The sequence below is a fragment of the Neophocaena asiaeorientalis genome, unplaced genomic scaffold (genome assembly GCF_003031525.2).
Source record: "Neophocaena asiaeorientalis asiaeorientalis breed wild unplaced genomic scaffold, Neophocaena_asiaeorientalis_V1.1 scaffold29, whole genome shotgun sequence".
Classification (NCBI taxonomy): domain Eukaryota; kingdom Metazoa; phylum Chordata; class Mammalia; order Artiodactyla; family Phocoenidae; genus Neophocaena; species Neophocaena asiaeorientalis.
In genome coordinates this window covers 3,669,142-3,690,989 of record NW_020174423.1, presented here as the reverse complement: position 1 = coordinate 3,690,989, position 21,848 = coordinate 3,669,142, and the positions used below count along the sequence as shown (strand labels likewise).

The 21,848-nt window shown below is 35.5% G+C and overlaps 1 protein-coding gene across 1 annotated transcript in view; it reads left to right on the top strand.

Moving 5' to 3' along the window:
* Nucleotides 1–21,848, top strand: part of VPS13B (vacuolar protein sorting 13 homolog B) — an 816,084-nt gene that overhangs the window by 98,150 nt on the left and 696,086 nt on the right. Inside the window, exons 14-16 of the mRNA XM_024756522.1 lie at nucleotides 7,085–7,254; nucleotides 10,026–10,220; nucleotides 18,032–18,156. Coding sequence (XP_024612290.1) covers nucleotides 7,085–7,254; nucleotides 10,026–10,220; nucleotides 18,032–18,156 — 490 coding nt within the window. The remainder of the gene's footprint in view (nucleotides 1–7,084; nucleotides 7,255–10,025; nucleotides 10,221–18,031; nucleotides 18,157–21,848) is intronic.

The window sequence follows — 21,848 nt, the reverse complement described above, 5'->3', positions numbered from 1 at the left end:
GATATGTATGTTCCTATTCCCATTTTCTTCATTGTTTTGGGTTCGTTATTGTAGGTCTTTTCCTTCTCTTCTGTTTCTTGCCTAGAGAAGTTCCTTTAGCAGTTGTTGTAGAACTGGTTTGGTGGTGCTGAACTCTCTCAGCTTTCGCTTTTCTGTAAATGTTTTAATTTCTCTGTCAAATCTGAATGAGATCCTTGCTGGTCAGAGTAATCTTGGTTGCAGGTTTTTCTCCTTCATCACTTTAAATATGTCCTGCCAGACCCTTTGGGCTTGCAGAGTTTCTGCTGAAAGATCAGCTGTTAACCTTATGGAGATTCCTTTTCATTCTTTTTTCTTTATTCTGCTCTGCAGTAGTTATTTCCACTATTTTATCTTCCAGGTCACCTATCCGTTCTTCTGCCTCTGTTATTCTGCTCTTGATCCCATCTGCAGTATTTTTCATTTCATTTATTGTTTTGTTCATCATTATTTGTTTCCTGTTTAGTTCTTTTAAGTCCTTGTTAAATGTTTCTTGAATTTTGTCTATTCTATTTCCAAGATTTTGGATCATCTTTAGTATCATTATTCTGAATTCTTTTTCAGGTAGACTGCCTGTTTCCTCTTCATTTGTTAGGTCTGGTGGGTTTTTATCTTGCACATTCATCTGCTGTGTGTTTTTCTGTCTTCTCATTTTGCTTATCTTACTGTGTTTGGGGTCTCCTTTTTGCAGGCCGCAGGTTCGTAGTTCCCGTTGTTTTTGGTTTCTCTCCCCAGTCGCTAAGGTTGGTTCAGTGGGCTCTGTAGGCTTCCTGATGGAGGGGACTAGTGCCTGTGTTCTGGTGGATGAGGCTGGATTTTGTATTTCTGATAGGCAGGTCCACGTCTGGTGGTGTGTTTTGGGGTGTCTGTGGCCTTATTATGATTTTAGGCAGCGTCTTTGCTAATGGGTGGGATTGTGTTCCTGTCTTGCTAGTTGTTTGGCATAGGGTGTCCAGCACTGTAGCTTGCTGGTTGTTGAGTGAAGCTTGGTGCTGGTGTTGAGATGGAAATCTCTGGGAGATTTTCACCGTTTGAATATTATGTGGAGGTGGGAGGTCTCTTGTGGACCAGTGTCGTGAAGTTGGCTCTCCCACCTCAGAGACACAGCACTGACTCCTGGCTGCAGCACCAAGAACCTTTCATCCACACGGCTCAGAAGAAAAGGGAGAAAAAGTAGAAAGAAAGAATTAATAGAAGTAGAAAGGAAGCAAGCAAGAAGGAAAGGAAGAAAGAAAGAAAGAAGGAAGGAAGGGATGGAGGGAGGGAGGGACGCAGGAAGGAAGGAAGCAAAAAAAGAAAGAACATAAAGTAAAATAAAATAAGATAAAATATAATAAAGTTATTAAAATAAAAAAATAATTATTAAGAGAAAAGAAAAAACAGACGGATAGAACCATAGGACAATGGTGGAAGCAAAGCTATACACACAAAATCTCACACAGAAGCATACACATACAAACTCAGAAAAAGAGGTAAAGGGGAAAGAATCATAAATCTTGCTCTCAAAGTCCACCTCCTCAATTTGGGATGATTCGTTGTCTAAAGGAGGGAAGGAAGGAAAGAAAGATCGAAAATAAAGTAAGATAAAATAAAGTTATTAAAATAAAAAGTAATTATTAAGAAAAAAATTAAAAAAGGAAAGAAAAAGAAATCAGATGGATAGAACCCTTGGACAAATGGTGGAAGCAAAGCTATACAGACAAAATCTCACACAGAAGCATACTCATACACACTCACAAAAGAGGAGAAGGGGAAAAAATCATAAATCTTGCTCTCAAAGTCCACCGCCTCAATTTGGGATGGTTCGTGTCTATTCAGGTATCCCACATATGCAGGTACATGAAGTTGATTGTGGAGCTTTAATCTGCTGCTTCTGAGGCTGTTGGGGGATATTTCCCTTTCTCTTTCTTGTTCTCACAGCTCCCAGGGGCTCAGCTTTGGATTTGGCCCTGCCTCTGTGTGTAGGTCGCCGAAGGGCATCTGTTTTTCACACAGATAGGACGGGGTTAAAGGAGCCACTGATTCGGGGGCTCTGGCTCACTCAGGCCGGGCGGAGGGAGGAGTGCGGGGTGGGCCTGCGGCGGTAGAGGCCGGCATGACATTGCACCAGCCTGAGGCGCGCCGTGCGTTCTCCCGGGGGAGTTGTCCCTGGATCACGGGACCCTGGGAGTGGCGGGCTTCATAGGCTCCCCGGAAGGGGGGTGTGGATAGTGACCTGTGCTCGCACACAGGCTTCTTGGTGGTGGCAGCAGCAGCCTTAGCGTCTCATGCCCGTCTCTGGGATCCGCGCTGTTAGCCGCGGCTTGCGCCCGTCTCTGGAGCTCCTTTAAGCAGCACTTTTAATCTAACCCTCTCCTCGTGCACCAGGAAACAAAGAGGGACGAAAAAGTGTTTTGCCTCTTCGGCAGGTTCAGACTTTTTCCCGGACTCCCTCCTGGCCAGCCATGGCGCACTACCCACTTCAGGCTGTGTTCACGCTGCCAACGCCAGTCCTCTCCTGGCGCTCCGACCAAAGCTGGAGCCTCAGTTCCCAGCCCCGCCCGCCCCGGCGGGTGAGCAGACAAGCCTCTTGGGCTGGTGAGTGCCGGTCGGCACCGATCCTGTGTGCGGGAATCTCTCTGCTTTGCCCCGCGCACCCCTGTTGCTGTGCTCTCCTCTGCGGCTCCAAAGCTTTCCCCCTCAGCCACCTGCAGTCTCAGCCCGCGAAGGGGCTTCCTAGTGTGTGGAAACCTTTCCTCCTTAACAGTTCCCTCGCACTGGTGCAGGTCCCGTCCGTATTCTTTCTGTTTATTCTTTTTTTCTTTTACCCTACCCAGGTACGTGGGGGGTTTCTTGCCTTTAGGGAGGTCTGACGTCTTCTGCCAGTGTTCAGTAGGTGCTCTGCAGGAGTTGCTCCACGTGTAGATGTATTTCTGCTTTATCTGTGGGGAGGAAGGCGATCTCCGTGTCCTACTCCTCCACCATCTTCCCGGAAGCCTGTCAGTATTTTGTTGTCACCTTTTGATACTCTTCCCCTTGTATACTCCTGAAATATGACCATTTTTCCACTTTAGTGTATTCTAAGGAGTAGACATGAAGAAGATGGGTTTTAAGCATATGAATTTAAAATTCAAGAAAACTTAGGTCCTACTGGTAAAAAAATTTTGTGTGACTGATATTTTCTGCATGGTATAAAGATAGGTTATCACAGTTTCATAAAATACAAATTTCCTTTTCATGCAATGAAGCACTCTAGAGCAGGACTTAAGAGTATAATGAGGAAGTATAGAATAATAAAGACCTCAGCCTGTGGCATCAGGCTGAGTTTGACCCCCACTTCTTACTGACTTTAGGAAGTAATCAACATCACTGATTTTTCCATTTCTCTATCTATGAGTTTAATTATTGCGATAGAGTTGGTTAAATTGTCTCCCCAGTATCCATTCTCCTCTTATAGTAATAGAAATTTCTATGATAGAAATTTTCTTGATAGAAATAGACTTCACTTCCCAAATGCAGTCATATGACTAGGTTCTGGCTACTGGATGGGAGCAAAACTTCATGTGAATTTTTGCGACAGTACTTTAAAAGGAAAAGAGTGTGCCTTCCTTTTTTACTGTTTCCCTTCCTTCTTGCTGGAAAGCAATTATAATGGCAGGGCTGGACCTGCTAGCTTCAACTCTGAGATGAAAACTGCATGCTGAGGATGGCAGAACAATAAGATAGAGAGAGCCTAAGTCTTCAGTAGTGTGGTGGCACCATGGATCCTCTAGACTCAGATTGTTGAGTGAAAGAGAAATAAGCGTTGTTTTTGTTGACACTTCAGTTATTTTCTCTTGTCACAGCAAATTTGCTGTTGTCCTAAATGATACACTTATAGGACCTACTTCCAAAGACTAATGCATGTAAAATCACGTAATATAATGCTGTAAGTGCTTGATATGTTCATGCATTCATTTCTTGCACCTTGCTTGAATGCCTGCTCCATTGCCAGATACTCTGATAAGTGCTAGGATAGTATGTACAGAAGGGCTAGAACAGAAAACTGTGACAGCACCAAATGTAGGGGAGGATGTGAAGAAACTGGATCACTGATTCATTGCTGGTGGGAATATAAAATGGTACAGCCACTCCTAAAAACGTTTTGGCAGTTTTTTATAAAACTTAACATGCAGCTGCCATATAGCCCAGCAACTGCATTCCTGGGCATTTATCCCAGAGAAATGAGAACTAATGTTCATACAAAAAATAGTATATAATTAATTTTTCTCATGTTAAAACCCAAGCTGGTAGGTACTCCAGGGGACTAGGGTGACTCTCTTTCATGATGTGGTCTTAGACCCAGAATTCCTTTTATCTTGTTTTTCCACCATCCTCTGAGGTATACTTCATCTACATGGTCAGTGTTGGCTCACCATTACAGTGTCTAATTTTAATCAACAGGAAGGGGGAACAAGAGAAAACGGTAGACATGTAGTTTCACTTAATGACATGGCTCTGTCATCTTATTGACCCAAACTTAGTAACATGTCCCTGCACCCAGCAGCCAGGGAGGCTGGAAAATGTATTCTCTAGACGGAGTCCATATACCTCACTTAAAATTCAGAGAGTTTTATTGCTAAAAGGAAGAAGAAAAGATTGCAATTAGCAATCTCTTCCACAGTGGAATTACGCCACACACACACACACACACGTTTGTATAAAATGAATTTTTACTTGAAGCAGTTTATCATTTCAGAAATATTTATGATCTCTATAAAGTAACTGCTGCTAACTGACTTTGTACAGGCAGTTCTCTGAGTAGTTAGCAGTTCCCCCCCTCCCTTTTTTTTTTTTTACTTCATTATTGAAGTATAAGATACATACTGGAAAGCACACAAAACTAAGGGTATGGTTTTGTGAATTTTGTAAACTTAACCACATCTATGTGGCTAACTGTTCAGGAAATGGAACCTTACCACAACTCCAGTATTCTCCTTCTTACCCTCTTTTGGTTATTACTCTGAACCCCTAGGGTAGCCACCCTCCTTATTTCTAACATCCTAGATTTAGTTTGACATATTTTAGAATTCATGTAAATGTAATCACACAGTATATACTCTTTTGCCTATGGCTTTAGCTTACATTATGTTTGTGGGATTCATTCTCATTTCTTTTTAGTATCCCATTTTGTGAATATACCATAACTTATTTATCCATTTTACTGTTGATGAGTATTTGGTTAGTTTCTAGTTTTTGGTTATTATGGTAGTGATGCTACCAACATTCTAGTACATACCTTTTGATTAACATATATACTAATTTCTGTTGGGAATTTAAGGGTGGAATCACTTAAGTAAAACGATCATGTATGTTCACCTTTAGTAAATATCTCCAGACTGTTTTCAATTTGGTTGAATCACTTTACACTCCTACCAGCAGTGTAGGAGAGTTTTAGTTGCCCTTGATCAGGGGGTTAGCAAATTATGACTTATTGCCTCCTTTTGTACAGCTTGAGAGTTGATAATGGGTTTTGCATTTTAAATAGTTGGAAAAAATACAAAAAAGATTGATATTTTGTGACGCATGAAAACTATATGAAAATTAATTTTCAGTTTTCATAGGTAAAGTTTTATTGGAACATAGTCTTGCTCATTTAGTTATGTGTTGTCTGTGACTGCTTTTGTACTACAGTTGCAGAATTGAGTAATTGGGGCAAGCTGTATGACCCACAAAGCCTAAAGTATTTTTTTAAAATTAATTAATTATTTTTTGGCTGTATTGGGTGTATTGGGTCTTCGTTGCTGTGCGTGGGCTTTCTCTAGTTGTGGCGAGCGGGGGCTACTCTTCGTTGTGGTGAGCAGGAGCTACTCTTCGTTGTGGTGCATGGGCTTCTCATTGCACTGGCTTTTCTTGCAGAGCATAGGCTCTAGGCGCGCGGGCTTCAGTAGTTGTGGCTCGCGGGCTCTAGAGTGCAGGTTCAGTAGTTGTGGCCCATGGGCTTAGTTGCTCCACGGCATGTGGGATCTTCCTGGATCAGGGCTTGAACTCGTGTCCCCTGCATTGGCAGGTGGATTCTTAACCACTGTGTCACCAGGGAAGTCCCCTAAGGTATTTTCTTTTCTTTCTTTTTTTTTTTTTAATTTTATTTATTTACTTATTTTTGGCTGTGTTGGGTCTTCGTTGCTGTGCGTGAGCTTTCTCTAGTTGCAGCGAGCAGGAGGTACTCTTTGTTGCGGTGTGCGGGCTTCTCATTGCAGTGGCTTCTCTTGTTGTGGAGCACTGGCTTCAGTAGTTGTGGCTCGTGGGCTCTAGAGCGTAGGCTCAGTTGTGGCGCACGGGCTTAGTTGCTCCTTGGCATGTGGGATCTTCCCGGACCAGGGCTCGAACCTGTGTCCCCTGCATTGGCAGGTGGATTCTTAACTGCTGCACCACCAGGGAAGTCCCTCCTAAAGTATTTTCTATATGGCTCTTTATAGAAAAAGTTTGCTGATACGTATTTGCCAACTTTTAGTATTCTTAGTCTTTTTCATTTTAGCTTTTCCAGTGGATGTGTAGTGCTACCACATCGTGACATTATTTGCAGTTATCTGATACCTAACAATGTTAACTTGCTTTTGAAATAACTTTTAACCATTTGGATATATTATCTTTTGCTTGTTCAAGGCTTTTTTGCCCATTTTTCCATTGAATTATTGGTTTATTTTTGATTTTTAGGTAGTTTTAAATTTTTAATATGCTGTGTGTACAAGTCCTTTACGCATATACCTATGTCTATCTATGTGTCTGTCTATGGCAAATATTTTCTCCTAGTCTATGGCTTGAATTTGCATTATCTCAGTGGTGTTTTTATGAAAGGAAGCTGTTATTCTTTTGATGACAGAGATTAAAAATTTCTTTAAAATATTTTAAAACATAAAACAAATTTTTACATAGCAAAGGCATACATTTCTAGAGTAATTTATTCTTCTTTAAGGCAACATTTTTACAACTGCTTCATTGTTGAAAAAAAGAATTTGACCTTAAAATTTGGAGAACTGATGAATTTTTTCATTAAGAAAATTATTTAAAAATAAATTTTCATTGCATTTTTATTATTTCATTTTAGATATTAAGGGTGAAAGTGAAACAATGCTGAATCCTGAAGAAGTGGCATCTTTGGAGGAATATATTCCTACTCGACATACAAGTATTACTCTCCTCAAATGTACCTTTACAATTTTCATGGCTGAATTCAACTTGCTGGATCATTTGCTACCTGTCATTATGGGAGAAAAGGTATATTTTGTCATTCACTACTTGTTTTCTCATACATGTATATTTATTGGTCCTGTGATATTGTAAGAGGAAGTTGATTAAGTAATAGAATATCAGAATATCTGTCTATATATAATAGTTATCCATGATGAAGTTAAAGCAATGTAACTACGATTATTAATTCTTAGAAAATAATTTATATATATTATATAAATAAATAAATAGATTAAAAAAATAACCTCAAGCTAAGGTTCTATAAAGAAATGTTGAAGAGCATTTGCCTTGTTGTCAGACCATGTACAAGCTATGACACCTTAGGACACTGCTTTATATCTCTAAGCCTTGTTTTCCTTTTCTGAAAAACAAAAGAAAATTATATTTTTCATGTAGGCTGACAGAGTCAGCCAGTAAAGAAGCAACAAGCCCTGATAGATTCAGATAGTTTATTACTTACATAGACAGCAAAAGCAAATCAGTAATGGTGTTGGCTTGCCTTGTCCCTTTCAGGACAACCCTGAATCTAGAGTGCCAAATGACCTGCAGGGCACATGGTAGGGTACCTTGTTGGCAAGGATTCAGTTCCACACTGCAGCTAAGCAGTTATATAGCCTACAGCTGTACTCTGAGAGAGTGGATGGAAAGCCCCATGAATGAGGGATGCTGATGAGAAAATTTCCCCATAGCAGTGTTTCTCAAGATGAGAAGTCGACTGAGAAATGGTCTTTTAGCAGTTCTGCGCAAGACCGCCTATTTTCCCCTGTTCTGATAATATCATAGGGTGCTCCACCAAGGCTTATGTCTTGTGTGGTTTAGCCTTGCCTTGTGGGCTACATGGATTTTAAGATTGTCTGGGTGCTGGCATAGAGCAGTTCCCCCAAAGTACCTAGCTCCTAGAATGATTTTGAATATTCAGTGAGATAATGCATGTAAACCATTTTGCACATATTAGGAACCCAGTGATTATTACTGTGTTTTTTAATGAGGGCTTATTAGTTGCTTAATATTTTAGGTCTGTATACAATGTATTGCTTTCTGAGTCTGCCATATACATATAAGGTATTATCTGTTATCTTTAATTTATTATTTTGGGGGTTATATGTCTTTTAATGGTGACATGATGATGATTATGGAAGTAAAAATTGTCCTAACTTTAAATAAAAAGAACTTATGGAAGTATGGCAAAGAATTAAGATATATCAGTTTCATTTTGTATATTTGCTCTCTATCAGCCACTCATAATTGTTCATTGTATTGCTGGGTAAAGAGATCATCTGGGGAAAATTTCAGTGGAGAAGAATTGAAATATGACAGTACTTTAACTATGGTTAATAAGTTCAAGAAAGAGACAAAAAAGTGGAAGATTTCAAAAGACCTCAATCCATTAAAAAAAGAACAAAATGAAATTCTGGAGCTGAAAACTATAACACAAACTAGAAATAAAAGGATGGAAAAAGATACACCATTTAAGTGCTAATCAAAGGAAAGATAGAGTGGTTATTTTAATATCAGAAAATGTAGAGCTTAAGACAAGAGGTATTGATAGAAATAAAGAGTCATTCCATAATGATAAGTGTTAACTCAAAGAGTGAACAGTAGATAATGCTCAGAGATATGTTGAATGAAAGAAGGCAGACATGAGTATGTACTGTGTGATTCTGTTTAAATGAAATCGAAGAACAGACAAAAGAATATTGACCACCCCTGGTGGGGATTTGATATTACCTGAGAAGGGATATAGGAAACCCTTTTAGGGTGCTTGAAATGTGTGGTGGTTACGTACATAACAATTTGTTGAACTCTATGTTTAAGATTTTGTGCTTTACTGTATATTATATCTCAATAATCCAAAATAAAGTCCCTTAGTAAAGTAATTGCTCAATATGTGATGGTTTAAAAATTATTAATGAGTCAAAAAGGAAGAACTTATTTTTAGGTACAGTGTTTCTCAATAATGGTAGTATTGGCTTTTTGGACTAGGGAAGTATTATGTAGTTTTACCATCTTTAGCCAATGCCTGCTAAATGCCAGTACTGTTCCCCTATTATTATGATAATGAAACAGATAAAACAATTAAACTGTTCTTTCCACACCTCTGGATGGAGGGTCATACTGTTCCTCATTGAGAGCTACAGGTATGGGAATAAGTTCAAGGGCTGGAAGGGGTGGCTTGCTAATTGAGTTCACACCCTGGACATGTTGAAATTTATCTGCATTTACTTGGAAGCTTGGAAAGATTCTGTAACGCTGAAAATATGAAGCCTACCTCGAGATTCTTAGGACTTTATGAGCCTTTAGCATGTTTAATATTAGTAGATATGATGTGGATCGGAAATTTTTCTGTCCTGCAAACTTTGCTTATTGTATCTTTCAGATTGTCTTGAGTAGTGCACTTAGTCGTTTAGTCATCTAAATGTGTATAAAGGGAAAGAAGATAAAGGCTCTGAAATATCTAGGATTTTTTTGTGTGTGTGAATTATTGAGCTTAAGAAAATACCTTCAATGTACTGAGGCACGTTGTGACAATATTCTAGTTGACTGAAAAAATAAAAAGCTTTAGCTAAAAGGGCATTGATAATTTCACAGTAAATAGGCATTCTTTGAAATCTGGTATATAACTAAAAATAGGTAGAAGGTGTTTCTATTTGGTTACAGTAAGAGAGTCCCATAGAAAGGCATCATTTCTAGGATGATTTGATATCACTGCATAATGTGTCACTCTGAAGCTTGTATAGAGGGCGTTGCACATCAGTTACTTTCTCCTGAAATATAAACTGAACACTATTATTTTCTAGAACTCAAGTAATTTCATGAATACTACAAACTTCCAGTCTCTTCGGCCTTTGCCATCCATTCAGATACTGGTGGATAAAATTAATCTGGAACATTCTGTGCCGATGTATGCTGAACATTTGGTGCATGTGGTCAGCAGCCTTACTCAGCCTTCTGATAATCTGCTTCATTATTGCTATGCACATTGCTACCTTAAGGTATGAAAAGTGAATTTTCTTGTGTATTAGTATTTGGTTGGCTTCGGGAGAATTAAATCTTTTTTTTCTTGGAGTTGTAATTTTACAGAATTAGTACCCTGTAAGATGAGATTTAAATAAGATATGATAGGTATATTCATTATTCAGCATAATTAATATAAAAATAAAAGTGTACCTATTTTAAAGATTTCTTCAGTTATTTGGTGTTAATAACTTGATATCCGTAAGATAATAGTAATTATAATTTTTGAAGATTGCATATATCATTGATTATAAGCAATGTAAAAGAGCACTAAGGATGTTTTAAAAGATTCATGATTTCTTAAAAAAAAAAGATTCATGATTTCTTTGAGGTGAATATTTGTGAGAGACAATGTTTTATAAAGCAAGTTTAATACATTTTTTTTTAGTCATTTTCTTCTTATTGAATTCATGTTAATTTCTTAATGCCAAGGAAAACTTTATTACTTTAAATCAAGTTATGTAAAGTTAATTATTGGAGACTTTGCTCAGCTCTTCCATCTTTTTTTTTTTTAATAAATATGTGATACATCCCACCGTAGGTACTTACAAATAGATAAGCTCAGATGTTGAGTAATAAGTGTTTTTGCTAAGCAAATACACATGTATAATCTAAGTAGAGATAGCATGTACCTAATTAAATTCTGTTTTATGGACTAAAGGAAGCTATGTCAAGTTGAAATCAAGAGTAAGTACTAAAGTGAGAGAGTGGCATGGACATATATATACACTACCAAACGTAAAATAGCTAGCTAGTGGGAAGCAGCCGCATAGCACAGGGAGATCAGCTCCGTGCTTTGTGACCACCTAGAGGGGTGGGATAGGGAGGGTGGGAGGGAGGGAGATGCAAGAGGGAAGAGATATGGGGACATATGTATATGTATAACTGATTCACTTTGTTATAAAGCAGAAAGTGGAACACCATTGTAAAGCAATTATGCTCTAATAAAGATGTAAAAAAAAATAAGTACTAAAAATGCACTAAATTTTATGTAAAGTACTGAAAATTAGAGAACTCCAAAAATAGACTTCTGGCTTTATTGTTTCATGCTTTATAGTTTGATGTTTTGAAGTTCTTAAATATTTGTGTCTTTTTTTTTTTTTTTTTCGGTACGCTGGCCTTTCACTGTCGCGGCCTCTCCCGCTGCGGAGCACAGGCTCTGGACGCGCAGGCTCAGCGGCCATGGCCCACGGGCCCAGTCGCTCCTCGGCATGCGGGATCTTCCCGGACTGGGACACGAACCCGTGTCCCCAGCATCGGCAGACGGACTCCCAACCACTGCGCCACCAGGGAAGCCCAATATTTGTGTCTTTGTAGAGTAAAAAGAAAGCAATTTAAAGATATTAGTTTTAGATCACCTCCAGGCATATTTAAATTTAAGGTGTTAAAATTTGATTGTTTTCAAACCATGTAGAGTGGAAAAACTCATCTTTTTCTAGATGTCCATGCAAAGCTCATTTTTAAGATGATGGAGAAGGAAATTCTACTTCCTTGATGGAGGAGTTGACAGTATTATGTTACAAAGGGGTGTGGACACAGGAAAGTATGATTCTTTGGACATAATTATTATAATGATCTGTAACAAGTGTTTTATGTCATGCGGAGAGTAGCAGAAGGTATTTTAGAAAGTTAGATACATACTTGTGCTTTTTTATTCACTCCCACAATTAATACACCAAGGTGTATGATTTTTTTTTAATATTGGCACAACTTGAATATCAGGTTATATTGTTAAGAATATTTGCCTTGTTTTATCAAAGCAAGTATAATTTTAGGCAGTTCTTTCCAAGGTATTCTACTTTCGTGGGATTCATTCATTTGGTAAATACTGAGTTCTTTCCATACTGCAGACACTCAGCATTAAAGATGAAACAGGCATGCCCTATCCTCAAGGAAAATGGTCACCAAAGCTATTGGTCACCAATATGGTTGTCATTCATACTGACATAAAAGTTATTGGAATAGTTGTTTACCACTACTACTTGTTAATATGTTAAATGAATTTCCAGGGAAATGTAAGAGTTACAGTGTAGTCTAGATAAAGTTTTGGTAAGTTTGACTACAGCTATAATGGATAAGTTAAATGTCCCAGGAAGTCAGGTGTTGGGCATAGTATAATATATGTAGAAAAACTTTTCATTGGTATTAAGAATATTGAATACTCTCGCGGCTTCCCTGGTGGCGCAGTGGTTGAGAGTCCGCCTGCCAATGCAGGGGACATGGGTTCGTGCCCCGGTCCGGGAAGATCCCACATGCTGCAGAGCGGCTGGACCCATGAGTCATGGCCACTGAGCCTGTGCGTCCGGAACCTGTGCTCCGCAACGGGAGAGGCCACAACAGTGAGAGGCCCGCGTACAGCCAAAAAAAGAAAAAAAAAGAATATTGAATATTCTAAAAAATAAAGTCTTTAGTCTTGACCACTTGATTACATTAAAAAAAATTTCATTGCATTTCTGGTGCTTCTTCAGTGACCTAGTACATTTTAAAAAAACTTTCAGGACTTGATAGAGCGTTTTAGTTTTGTGACTGTTTGGAACTGGTGAAAAATACCGATTTGTTTTGAAGTTTATAGCAGTTCATGTTACTTGGGATGATTACTGTAACGTTTGAGGAAGTTTTCAAAGTGTAATTTTCATTATTACAGTGTTGAAATATTACAGTGGAGGATTTAAATGTCTATTTCATGTGTCTTTGGCATTTTAGACTCAAGTAATTTTCAATTAAATACTCAAATAAATGCTTAAGTTTTAATTTTGTGTACGTAAATGTGACTGTATTGACTATTTGACAAAATAGTATATAGTTCCCACTTCATGTAATGAAGTTTATTAATTGAGAGTTGGCATGGAAGAAAACATGCAGGTGAAACTTTCATATGTCTTACCAAGTCCTCTGTATTTAAATGCTAAACCCATTTTTGAATAAGTGTGGCATCAAGTAGCTAAGACATTGAAAGGCACCTAAAGTTTGAAACATATATAAAAAATAAGTTAGTGAAAGCATTATGTAAACTATAGAAAAATGTATAAATTTAAGGGCTTTTACTTATAAGGATCAGCTATGGCAGATGCTTCAGAGAGATCAGGAAAGTTATAGTAGAATCAGAACCCTTTGAATTTTTTGGATTTGGGAGTTTTTGACCTCCAGTAAATAGTTTTCCCTGGGGGTTTCAAGGAATTGTGCTTTCACACATGGCTGGTGGATATATAATTGGTATCATTTTGGAGAGTGCTTTCGCAGAATCTAATAAATTTGAAAACACATCTACCTTACACCCATCCATTCCAATTTTCTATATATATACTATAGCAGGGGCCAGCAGACTTTTCTCTGAAGGTTCAGATAGTAAGTGTTTTAGGCTTTGTGGGCCAAGAGGCAAAATTTAGGGTATTGTGTAGGTACTTAAATAATAGAACAAATTTCCATGAATCTTGAGTTGACAGAATTCAAAATGTAAGATAGGACTCTTTTTTTGTAATACAGTTTTACTAATGAGAAGAAGGAGTTCTTTTTCTTGGGATAACATTTCACCTAATTGGGGTTTCAACTTAGTATTCCCTGTCATCAGTTCAGTTATAAATGTACTTGTGTAAAAATTATTCTTAGTTTGTAGGTAGTACAAAAACAGACAGTGGTTAGAATTTGACCTGTATACTGTAGTTTGTTGACCCTTGTCCCAGAGAAGTTTTTGCATATGCAGATATGTACAGCTAGAGGTCTATAAATACCCACATGGATAGCTCTCTGAGGCATAATTTTTGGTGGGAATGTCAGGAAGCATAATGGTATATATAGTATGATGCCATTTATGTAAATTAAGAAAACAAAATAGTGCTAAAGATTGTTCACAGATACAAAAGGGTTTATAAAGGTATAACAAAAGGGCGGGATACGTTCTGAACTCCTGAAAGTAGATTTGGGTGATCTGGGCATCTAGGCTTGGTGGGGATGCCAATGAGACTAGCGTGAGGGTCATGGATCAGGTAAACTTTAGTTATGTTGTAAGGTTTTAAATTTTTAAATAATTTTATTGAAATAATTTACATACCATAAATTCACCTTTTTTAAATAATAGAAATTAGTGATTTTTAATATTTTCACAGAGTTAAAGCAACCATCACCACTATCTAATTCCAGAATATTTTCATCACCCCATAAAGAAACCATTAGTATTTACTCTCCATTGACTTCTCCTACCCCCTGTAAACACTAATCTCTTTCTGTCTCTATGTATTTGCCTATTCTGGATATTTCATATAAATGGAATCATACAACATATGGTTTTTTGTGGCTGGCTCCTTTCGCTTAGCATAATGTTTTTCAAGGTTCATCTATTCTGTAACATGTATCGGTACTTCATTACCTTTTTGTGACTGAATAATGCATTGTTTAGATATATACTATATTTTGTTTATCCATTTATCTTGTTGGTGGACATTTGTGTTGATTCCAGTTCTTGGTTATTAAGAATAATATAGCTATGAACATTTCTGTATAGGTTTTTGTATAAACACAGGTTTCATTTCCCTTGGGTGTATACCTAGGTGTCGAGCTGCCTGTTCTATGGTAACTGTATCTTTAACATTTTTAGGAACTGCCAAACTTTTTATTCCAAAGGGATTCTTGCATTGTTTTACTGTCCCACTAGTAGTGAATTAGGGTTCTTATTTCTCCACATCCTCACTGACACTTGTTACTACTGTCTTTTTGATTTTAATCATCTTGGTGGTTGTGAAGAGGTATCTCCTTATGGTTTTGATATATGTTTCCCTAGTGACTAATGATGTTGAGCATTTTTTTTTCATCTGCTTCTTGGCCATTTGTATATCTTCTTTGGAGAATATTCAAATCTTTTGCCCATTTTAAAATGAAGTTATTTTGTCTTTTTATTGTTGAGTTGTAAGCGTTCCTTGTGGATTCTGAAGGATTTTATTTCATTAAAAGTATAGGTGACAACATGACATTCATTTAAAAAATTCTGGGTGATGAAAAAAATTACTTATTTATTGTTTCCTCACTTAAATTGTTGGTGGAAAAAAATTAGGAGAAAATACTTAATTTCTCTCCATAAGAAAAGAATATAAGTATCAGTTTCAGTCCAGTGTTTCTTTTTGTTTCAATGGATACATGAATAGAAACTAGATTTAGAGGGTTTAAGGAATGAGTAGGCAATGAAAAAAAAAGGTGGCATTTTCCAGCCTACTTTTTCAAGATTTTTGCTGATGACAGATGAGAAATGGAATTTTACTGATGGTTGGAGGGGAGAGGTAGTGATGAGAAAGATTGTTTTTTCTTTAAGAGTAAGTGGTGAATCAGCCATATTTTTTTGGAGAGGGGAAGCAGGGAATAGAGAGAGGAAGCAAGGCAGAGTGAAATTGTGAGCTGATAGATGAGCTAAATCAAATGAAACATCATATTGCTGTTCCAGCAATAGGTAATTATGAAGAAGTCCTTTATCCTTTTTAGACTTCATTTTTCCCATATGTAAAATGAGGTGATTTAGTTAAATTGTTTTCTTATTGGATTCTTTAAAAGGTGGCACTGCATATTTAACTTTCCATTTAATGTCATGTGTAAGTCATCTTAGTCAAGTTGGCATTTCCTTCAGCTAAAACTTCTATTAGTAGTTGCGCTTACTGCTTCATACATTCTTGATGCCTCAAACTGTTGGTTTGCAGTGTTGTTAATAAGTATTTTTATTCTATTTCTGAATATATGAACAATCCTGGTGAAAACAACCTCAATTCATACTGTGCTGGTTTTCCTTTTTCTAGATAAAGTATTTGTAATCTTGGTCAAGGGTTGTTGACAAGTTATTTGGTTATATAGGTATTGAAAATCTGTGTGTCTTACTGCTGTGATTTAAAAGAGAGTTGAAATTGGTTATTTTGAAATAATTATTTTTGATGGTTATTTTGAAATAATTATTTTTGATTTCACTGTAATTTATACTTGCTTGAATGTTCTGTGGAGTCATCTCTGGACAACATGTACATTTAGTAAAAGCTTAAAAAAATTACAGAATAATATGCAGGACCTTCCCCACAGTCCTTTGCAGTTCTGCAGACAACCAGCAGGGGATCTCCTCAACACCCAGTTTCCATCTGAGTACTTAATGATAGTGTCTGTGATTATACTGTTGGGACATTTATAGAGTATTAGAAGGTGACTTGAGAGAGTTCTTAGTTGAACACAGATAATCTAGTTTGATAAAGTATTACCCTGATTCATATTCTAGAAATATTTGGAGGTTGGGCATCGTTTGAATAATCATGCTTTGTATTAAGTGGTATTAATAATTGCAAATTTCAGAAACTTTTAAATATTGGCCCTTTCAGAGGAAATATGAAATGCTGAAATTGTACAGTGCCCAGAAGTTCTTTGCATATAGTGTTGCTTAGAGCAAGTCTTCAAAGAATATAAATGTGGAATAACTTAATTTTTAAGGCTGATCAATTAAGTATTAGAAACATGCTTTTTTCTTTTTCTTCTCAGTTCTTTATTTCTTGCATCTTGGTTAATAGTGGGATTTATAGTAATCAATAGGTATATCACTTTCATTTTTCTTGATAGTAATTAAGTAGGTAGTCCCTTTGAAATGCAGTTTTTCTTTGAAAGTACAAAATTCTAACTAATGTTCATTTTCCAAAATGTTACTTCGTTCACTGAAAACTGACTTTACAGGAAAAGATTTGACATTGTCAGTTTGATGAATGGTAGGAGCAGAATAGCTTTTTGAAACTGTTTGGAAGCAGTTTAATATTACTTTCTAAGAAATTGATCATTAGTTTATGTTCATTAAATGAAAGTATTTTGTATTGGAAATTAGTTACTGAGGTATATTTTAAACATGTTTCACTGTAGAATTTAGCAGCTAATATTAATCCTAGAGATAAGAAAGTTAGTGCTTTATAAACCCAAGGAATAAAAAATAATAATGAAACAAATGTTGGGGTTAAACGGCTTTTGCATGTTGTTGGAAAACAGTAACTCTTTGTTTTGTATCTCTGTGTGTCAGTGTTTCTTGTTTGAGACATTTACTTTATTGAAAATAATGGAAGAAGAAATATATTCAGTTCTCTGCAACGTTTCATGTAAAATGTGATGTTACATTGATTCTTCCTATTAAGGCAAATGTAGTTTTTAGGAATTTCAGGGACTGCTTATAAAATTTTTGAGCATGACATGCTAGTTTTAAGTATAAACTTATAAAGAGTAATTTATGCCATGTACCAAATTTCCTGAGGTGAAAAACCTCAGCCCTACCATTATTTTCACAAAAGAAAGGGAAAAGATGTAACATTATTTAGGATATGTTTGGATATCCTTTTTGTGTGTGCATACTGTAAGTTGAAGGCAAAATACTTTCTAAGATTGTTTTTGTTGTAGTTAATGTTCTTTTAGGAATAAAATGATATAACAATGATTTATTAACAATGTCTGTGATGTGCACAATGTAGTCAGTTTAACAGAGAATATGTGCATTTTAGCAGACAAAATGCTAAATGAGAGTTATGTATAGAAATAAAATGTGAAACCTAAAATTGGTCAAAAGAAGAGTAATCTTGCAGGGATATGAAAGAAATATTGTGTATTTAAATTTCTTAATTCTGACTTAGTTAATGTCAGATTTAATAAAAGAAAATGTTGATGTTTGGGAAGTGGAAAAAGACATCAGAACATATTTAGTGTGCAGCTGTTGTAGAGCAAATTGAAACTGACGTATTTCATCCTGTGCTTACTAAAACTTTGTCTCTGTGAACATTTGGATCTTTTCTTTTTGTTGCAGATATTTGGTTTCCAGGCAGGACTGACCTCTTTGGATTGTAGGGGATCTTACTGCATACCTGTACCGATTATTCCCTCTTTCAGCACTGCTCTTTATGGTAAACTTCTGAAACTGTCCACATGCTGGTAAGTATTGTGTTAAAGTATGGTTTATGGTAATTTTCACTTATTATCTTAGGAGGGGAAAAAACCCAATCGTATCTGTCTTATGCCAGTGTGTTAGTTTTATATAAAACCTTAGAAAAATATGTGAAGTTAATACTTCATGTATCTTTTTTTTACTGAGACGTTAAAAATCTCTTTTAAATATCTGAAATCTATTAGGTTATAGTATTTGTGGTGGTGATAACTGTTGTTGGGGTAATAACTATCAATCCATATCGCAGCTATAGTAAAATGTTGCTTTTTCACATTGTATAGGAACTCCAGGGCAAGTGCTTTCTTTTTTTTTTTTTTTTTTTTTGAGAGGTTACAAAGATTTTTTAATAAGTTGCAAATAATATCAAGGCCAAAGTATTTTTCAACTAAGTAACAATTTCGTGTGTATTCCTAACCACTGAGTAAAGTATATCCATGACATAGATTTAGTATATTTGACGTGTCTGTTTACAGTCACTCTGCATTTGGGCAGAAACTGATTTTAGCCCTTACTTTCATTTAGTATTGGATTCCTTTATTTGGAGGTCATTCTTCCTGAATTAAAAGAAATTTATAGAAAGAGAGTCAATAGTTACTAATCATACCTTTTTCTTTTAGTTGAAAGCAGTGTTTTTAATATTAAAGAAATAATTGTTTAAGTGTATGAAATAAGATTTAAATAAATGAAATTATATTCTAGTGAAATACTTCTGTATTTTAAAATTTGGATCATTTCAATTATTGGGAATACATCTTTGCTTTTTCCTCCTAATTAGTATTAAGCTTATTTTTGTAGGATGTATTTTCATTAGTTATTTATGAAAAGCAACATAACTTTCAGAAAATAGATTTGACTTCTTTATCTAAAGTACTTCATTTGTTAAAAATATAGTTCCTTTAATAATATATAACTTTTAAAATGAAATTTGTAAAGTAAATGCTAACATTTTCAAAGAAATTTGCCTGTTGATTCAGAAAATTAAGAAAATATAGAACTTGAAGTTAATTCAGTCTTGGAACTAGTTCTTCTATAAAGTGAAATCACTGTTAAATTACTTTATTCTTAATTGATAAGTTTAATTTTGTCCTTAGTCATCCATAGTCCTCATATGGCACTTATGCTGTGTAGAGATTCACTTTTCAACTTTTTATTATTGTTTACATGTTGCGTTTGAGCCAAGTATTATATTCTGATCTATTACAAAATACCATGGGATATGTCCCAGTTGATAAGTCAGTATCAACTTTAATAGATATTTGTATCTGCTGATTTATTTATCACTCATGACCCTAAAAGTTTATTAGATACAATGCAGTTCACCGTGGGAAACACTTAAGTTCTTTTTAAAAATAAAACAGCCAAAATTTCCAAAGTGAATTATGAAAAAAGTTGAATATTTAAATAGGTAAGACTTATGTCAAGGATGTGTAAGGCTTACTCTAAATATTGCCAAATTTGGTTTAAAATATATCTGCTGACATCTAAATGAAAATATTCCAATTAAATACTAAAAGCATGAGATCACAGAATGCTAATATTTATTTGGATGTGATTTTCTTTTTTTGTAGTTAAGACCACTTCTACATTATTTCAGTGGTATTTTTGCTATGCTTTACAGAAGTATGTTGTTTTGAAATAGTTTCTTTAAATCGTTTTCCTTAGCAAATACAAAGTAAACTATAATTATTCTTAGCAGCTCTAAATTGAAAGTAATCAGTACAAAACTCAATAAATTGAGATGTATCTTAGTTAAATGAAATGAATAAAATACCAGATAAAATACATCATATAATACTTGAATTAAATAGAAATCAAATGAGAACTGAGAATTCTATTTAACTGTTGCAGTGAGTGAGGATTATGTCAGCTCTGTCCCCATTCATGGTCTCTCCCTTCCTCAAATTATACAAGCTGTTTCATTTGGACTTTTAAAATTGACATTTCAGAGTTTCTTAAAGCACATTTATGAAGCTGTGTTTATATTTCATGCAGTAATGAGAAGAGCATATTTACTACAGGCCACAGCATTTGAAACAAAGGCATTTTATAGCACATTGAAAATATTTTAGTTGGTACGTTTGAGTTAGTAATGAAAATCTAGATTTTACTTAAATCAGCAAAATAGTGTATAATTTTTGTTTTAAAATATTTCTAAATTGAGATATTAATTCTATATGAAGCTGCAAACAAATAATATTTAATTTAATCGGGTTTGGTCATTTTTAAAATGTGTGGCTTAAGTAACATTTAAAAAAAGTTATTTCTCTCCCATTTAAATGTTCATGTTAATATATTTTAACCTGAATGAGCAAGCTATTACAAAACTCCAGTTTCTTAGATTTTATTTTTTTCAAAATATTTTGGTTACATTGTATCTTTCATTCTATATTACATAGTTTTCAAACATAAAAAAATAAACTTTTCAAAAAATTTTTTTCATTTTTTTATATCAGGTTAACTTTAGCTCTTTTAGTTCCTTCGAACAGGACTGAAATGTGTAGGGTGTGGTGAGAAAAGCAGTGACAAATAATAATTAATGACATAAATCTTGAGCAATTAATTTAAATTTTAACTTGACTCTTTTTTTGATATGAGATGTTTAAAAAAGGGCAGTAAATGGTTGGTTAAAGGACAATAAAGTATCATAGCATTGTTTTTGCTAGCAGAATTAAGCATTGGTCTACTGTCCATAGTTATATTATAAATTTCTACAGTGATAATGCTTTTAGGATTTTAGATATATTCTTGGCCTTAACATTTTTTTCAAACAGAGAAATGATGAACATTTCAACTCTTTCAAAATTTCTGATTTAAATATTAATATCTTATAGAAAAGTACATATATTATGGTGTTTCATAACTGAACTGAATGCTTGGTAACCAGCTGCAAGATCAAGAAGCAGAATATTATCAGCATCCCAAAAGCCTCTCTCTTTCATCCTCCTCTAGTGTTAACCATTATCCTGGTATCTAATAGCATATATTCTTGGATTTAATATAAATGGAATCATACAACATATATTCCTTTTTTGACTGGTTCTGTCACTTAAAATAATTTGTCAGATTCGTCTATACTGTGTAATGTAGTTTTTTAGATAGTTTGCCTTTGTCACTATACAATGTTATATTGCATGAACATTGACGATTTACACATTCTTGATCTGCAGTTTTAATTTAAAAATAGGTGCCTGAAGTTTGTGTTAATTTCTTTTTTTTATTCCTTTGCCATTTTTTCTTTCCCTTAAGATGCTTCAGTTGTATTAGGGGATATTAGATGTCATTAAATATTTTTCATTTTTCTGTGTCTTGATGGGCATTGTGCTAAGTGTTGGGATTGGGGAAAGAATAAAGTAGAATGCAGTGAGGGTAAAAGATATCCCCTCACCAGGAAGACTTACAGTCTAGTAGGGGAGGACACAGACACAGATGAAAACAGTTGTCATTAAATTGCAAAATTGATGCTTAAGCAGAATGTCTTGTTAGTTTAAAAAAATTAGAGAATTTCTCTAGGACCTCAGGAATGGCTTCAGAGAAGTGGCATTGGAATTGGGCTTTAATGGCTGAATCAGATACCCAGGTATTCAGAGGCTGGTTAGGGTGTAGAGGCTTCTAGGTGACAGTATTGTCTGGACAAAGTCAGGGTTAGTCCATTTAGATCTGTGAAGGGATACAGTGGGGG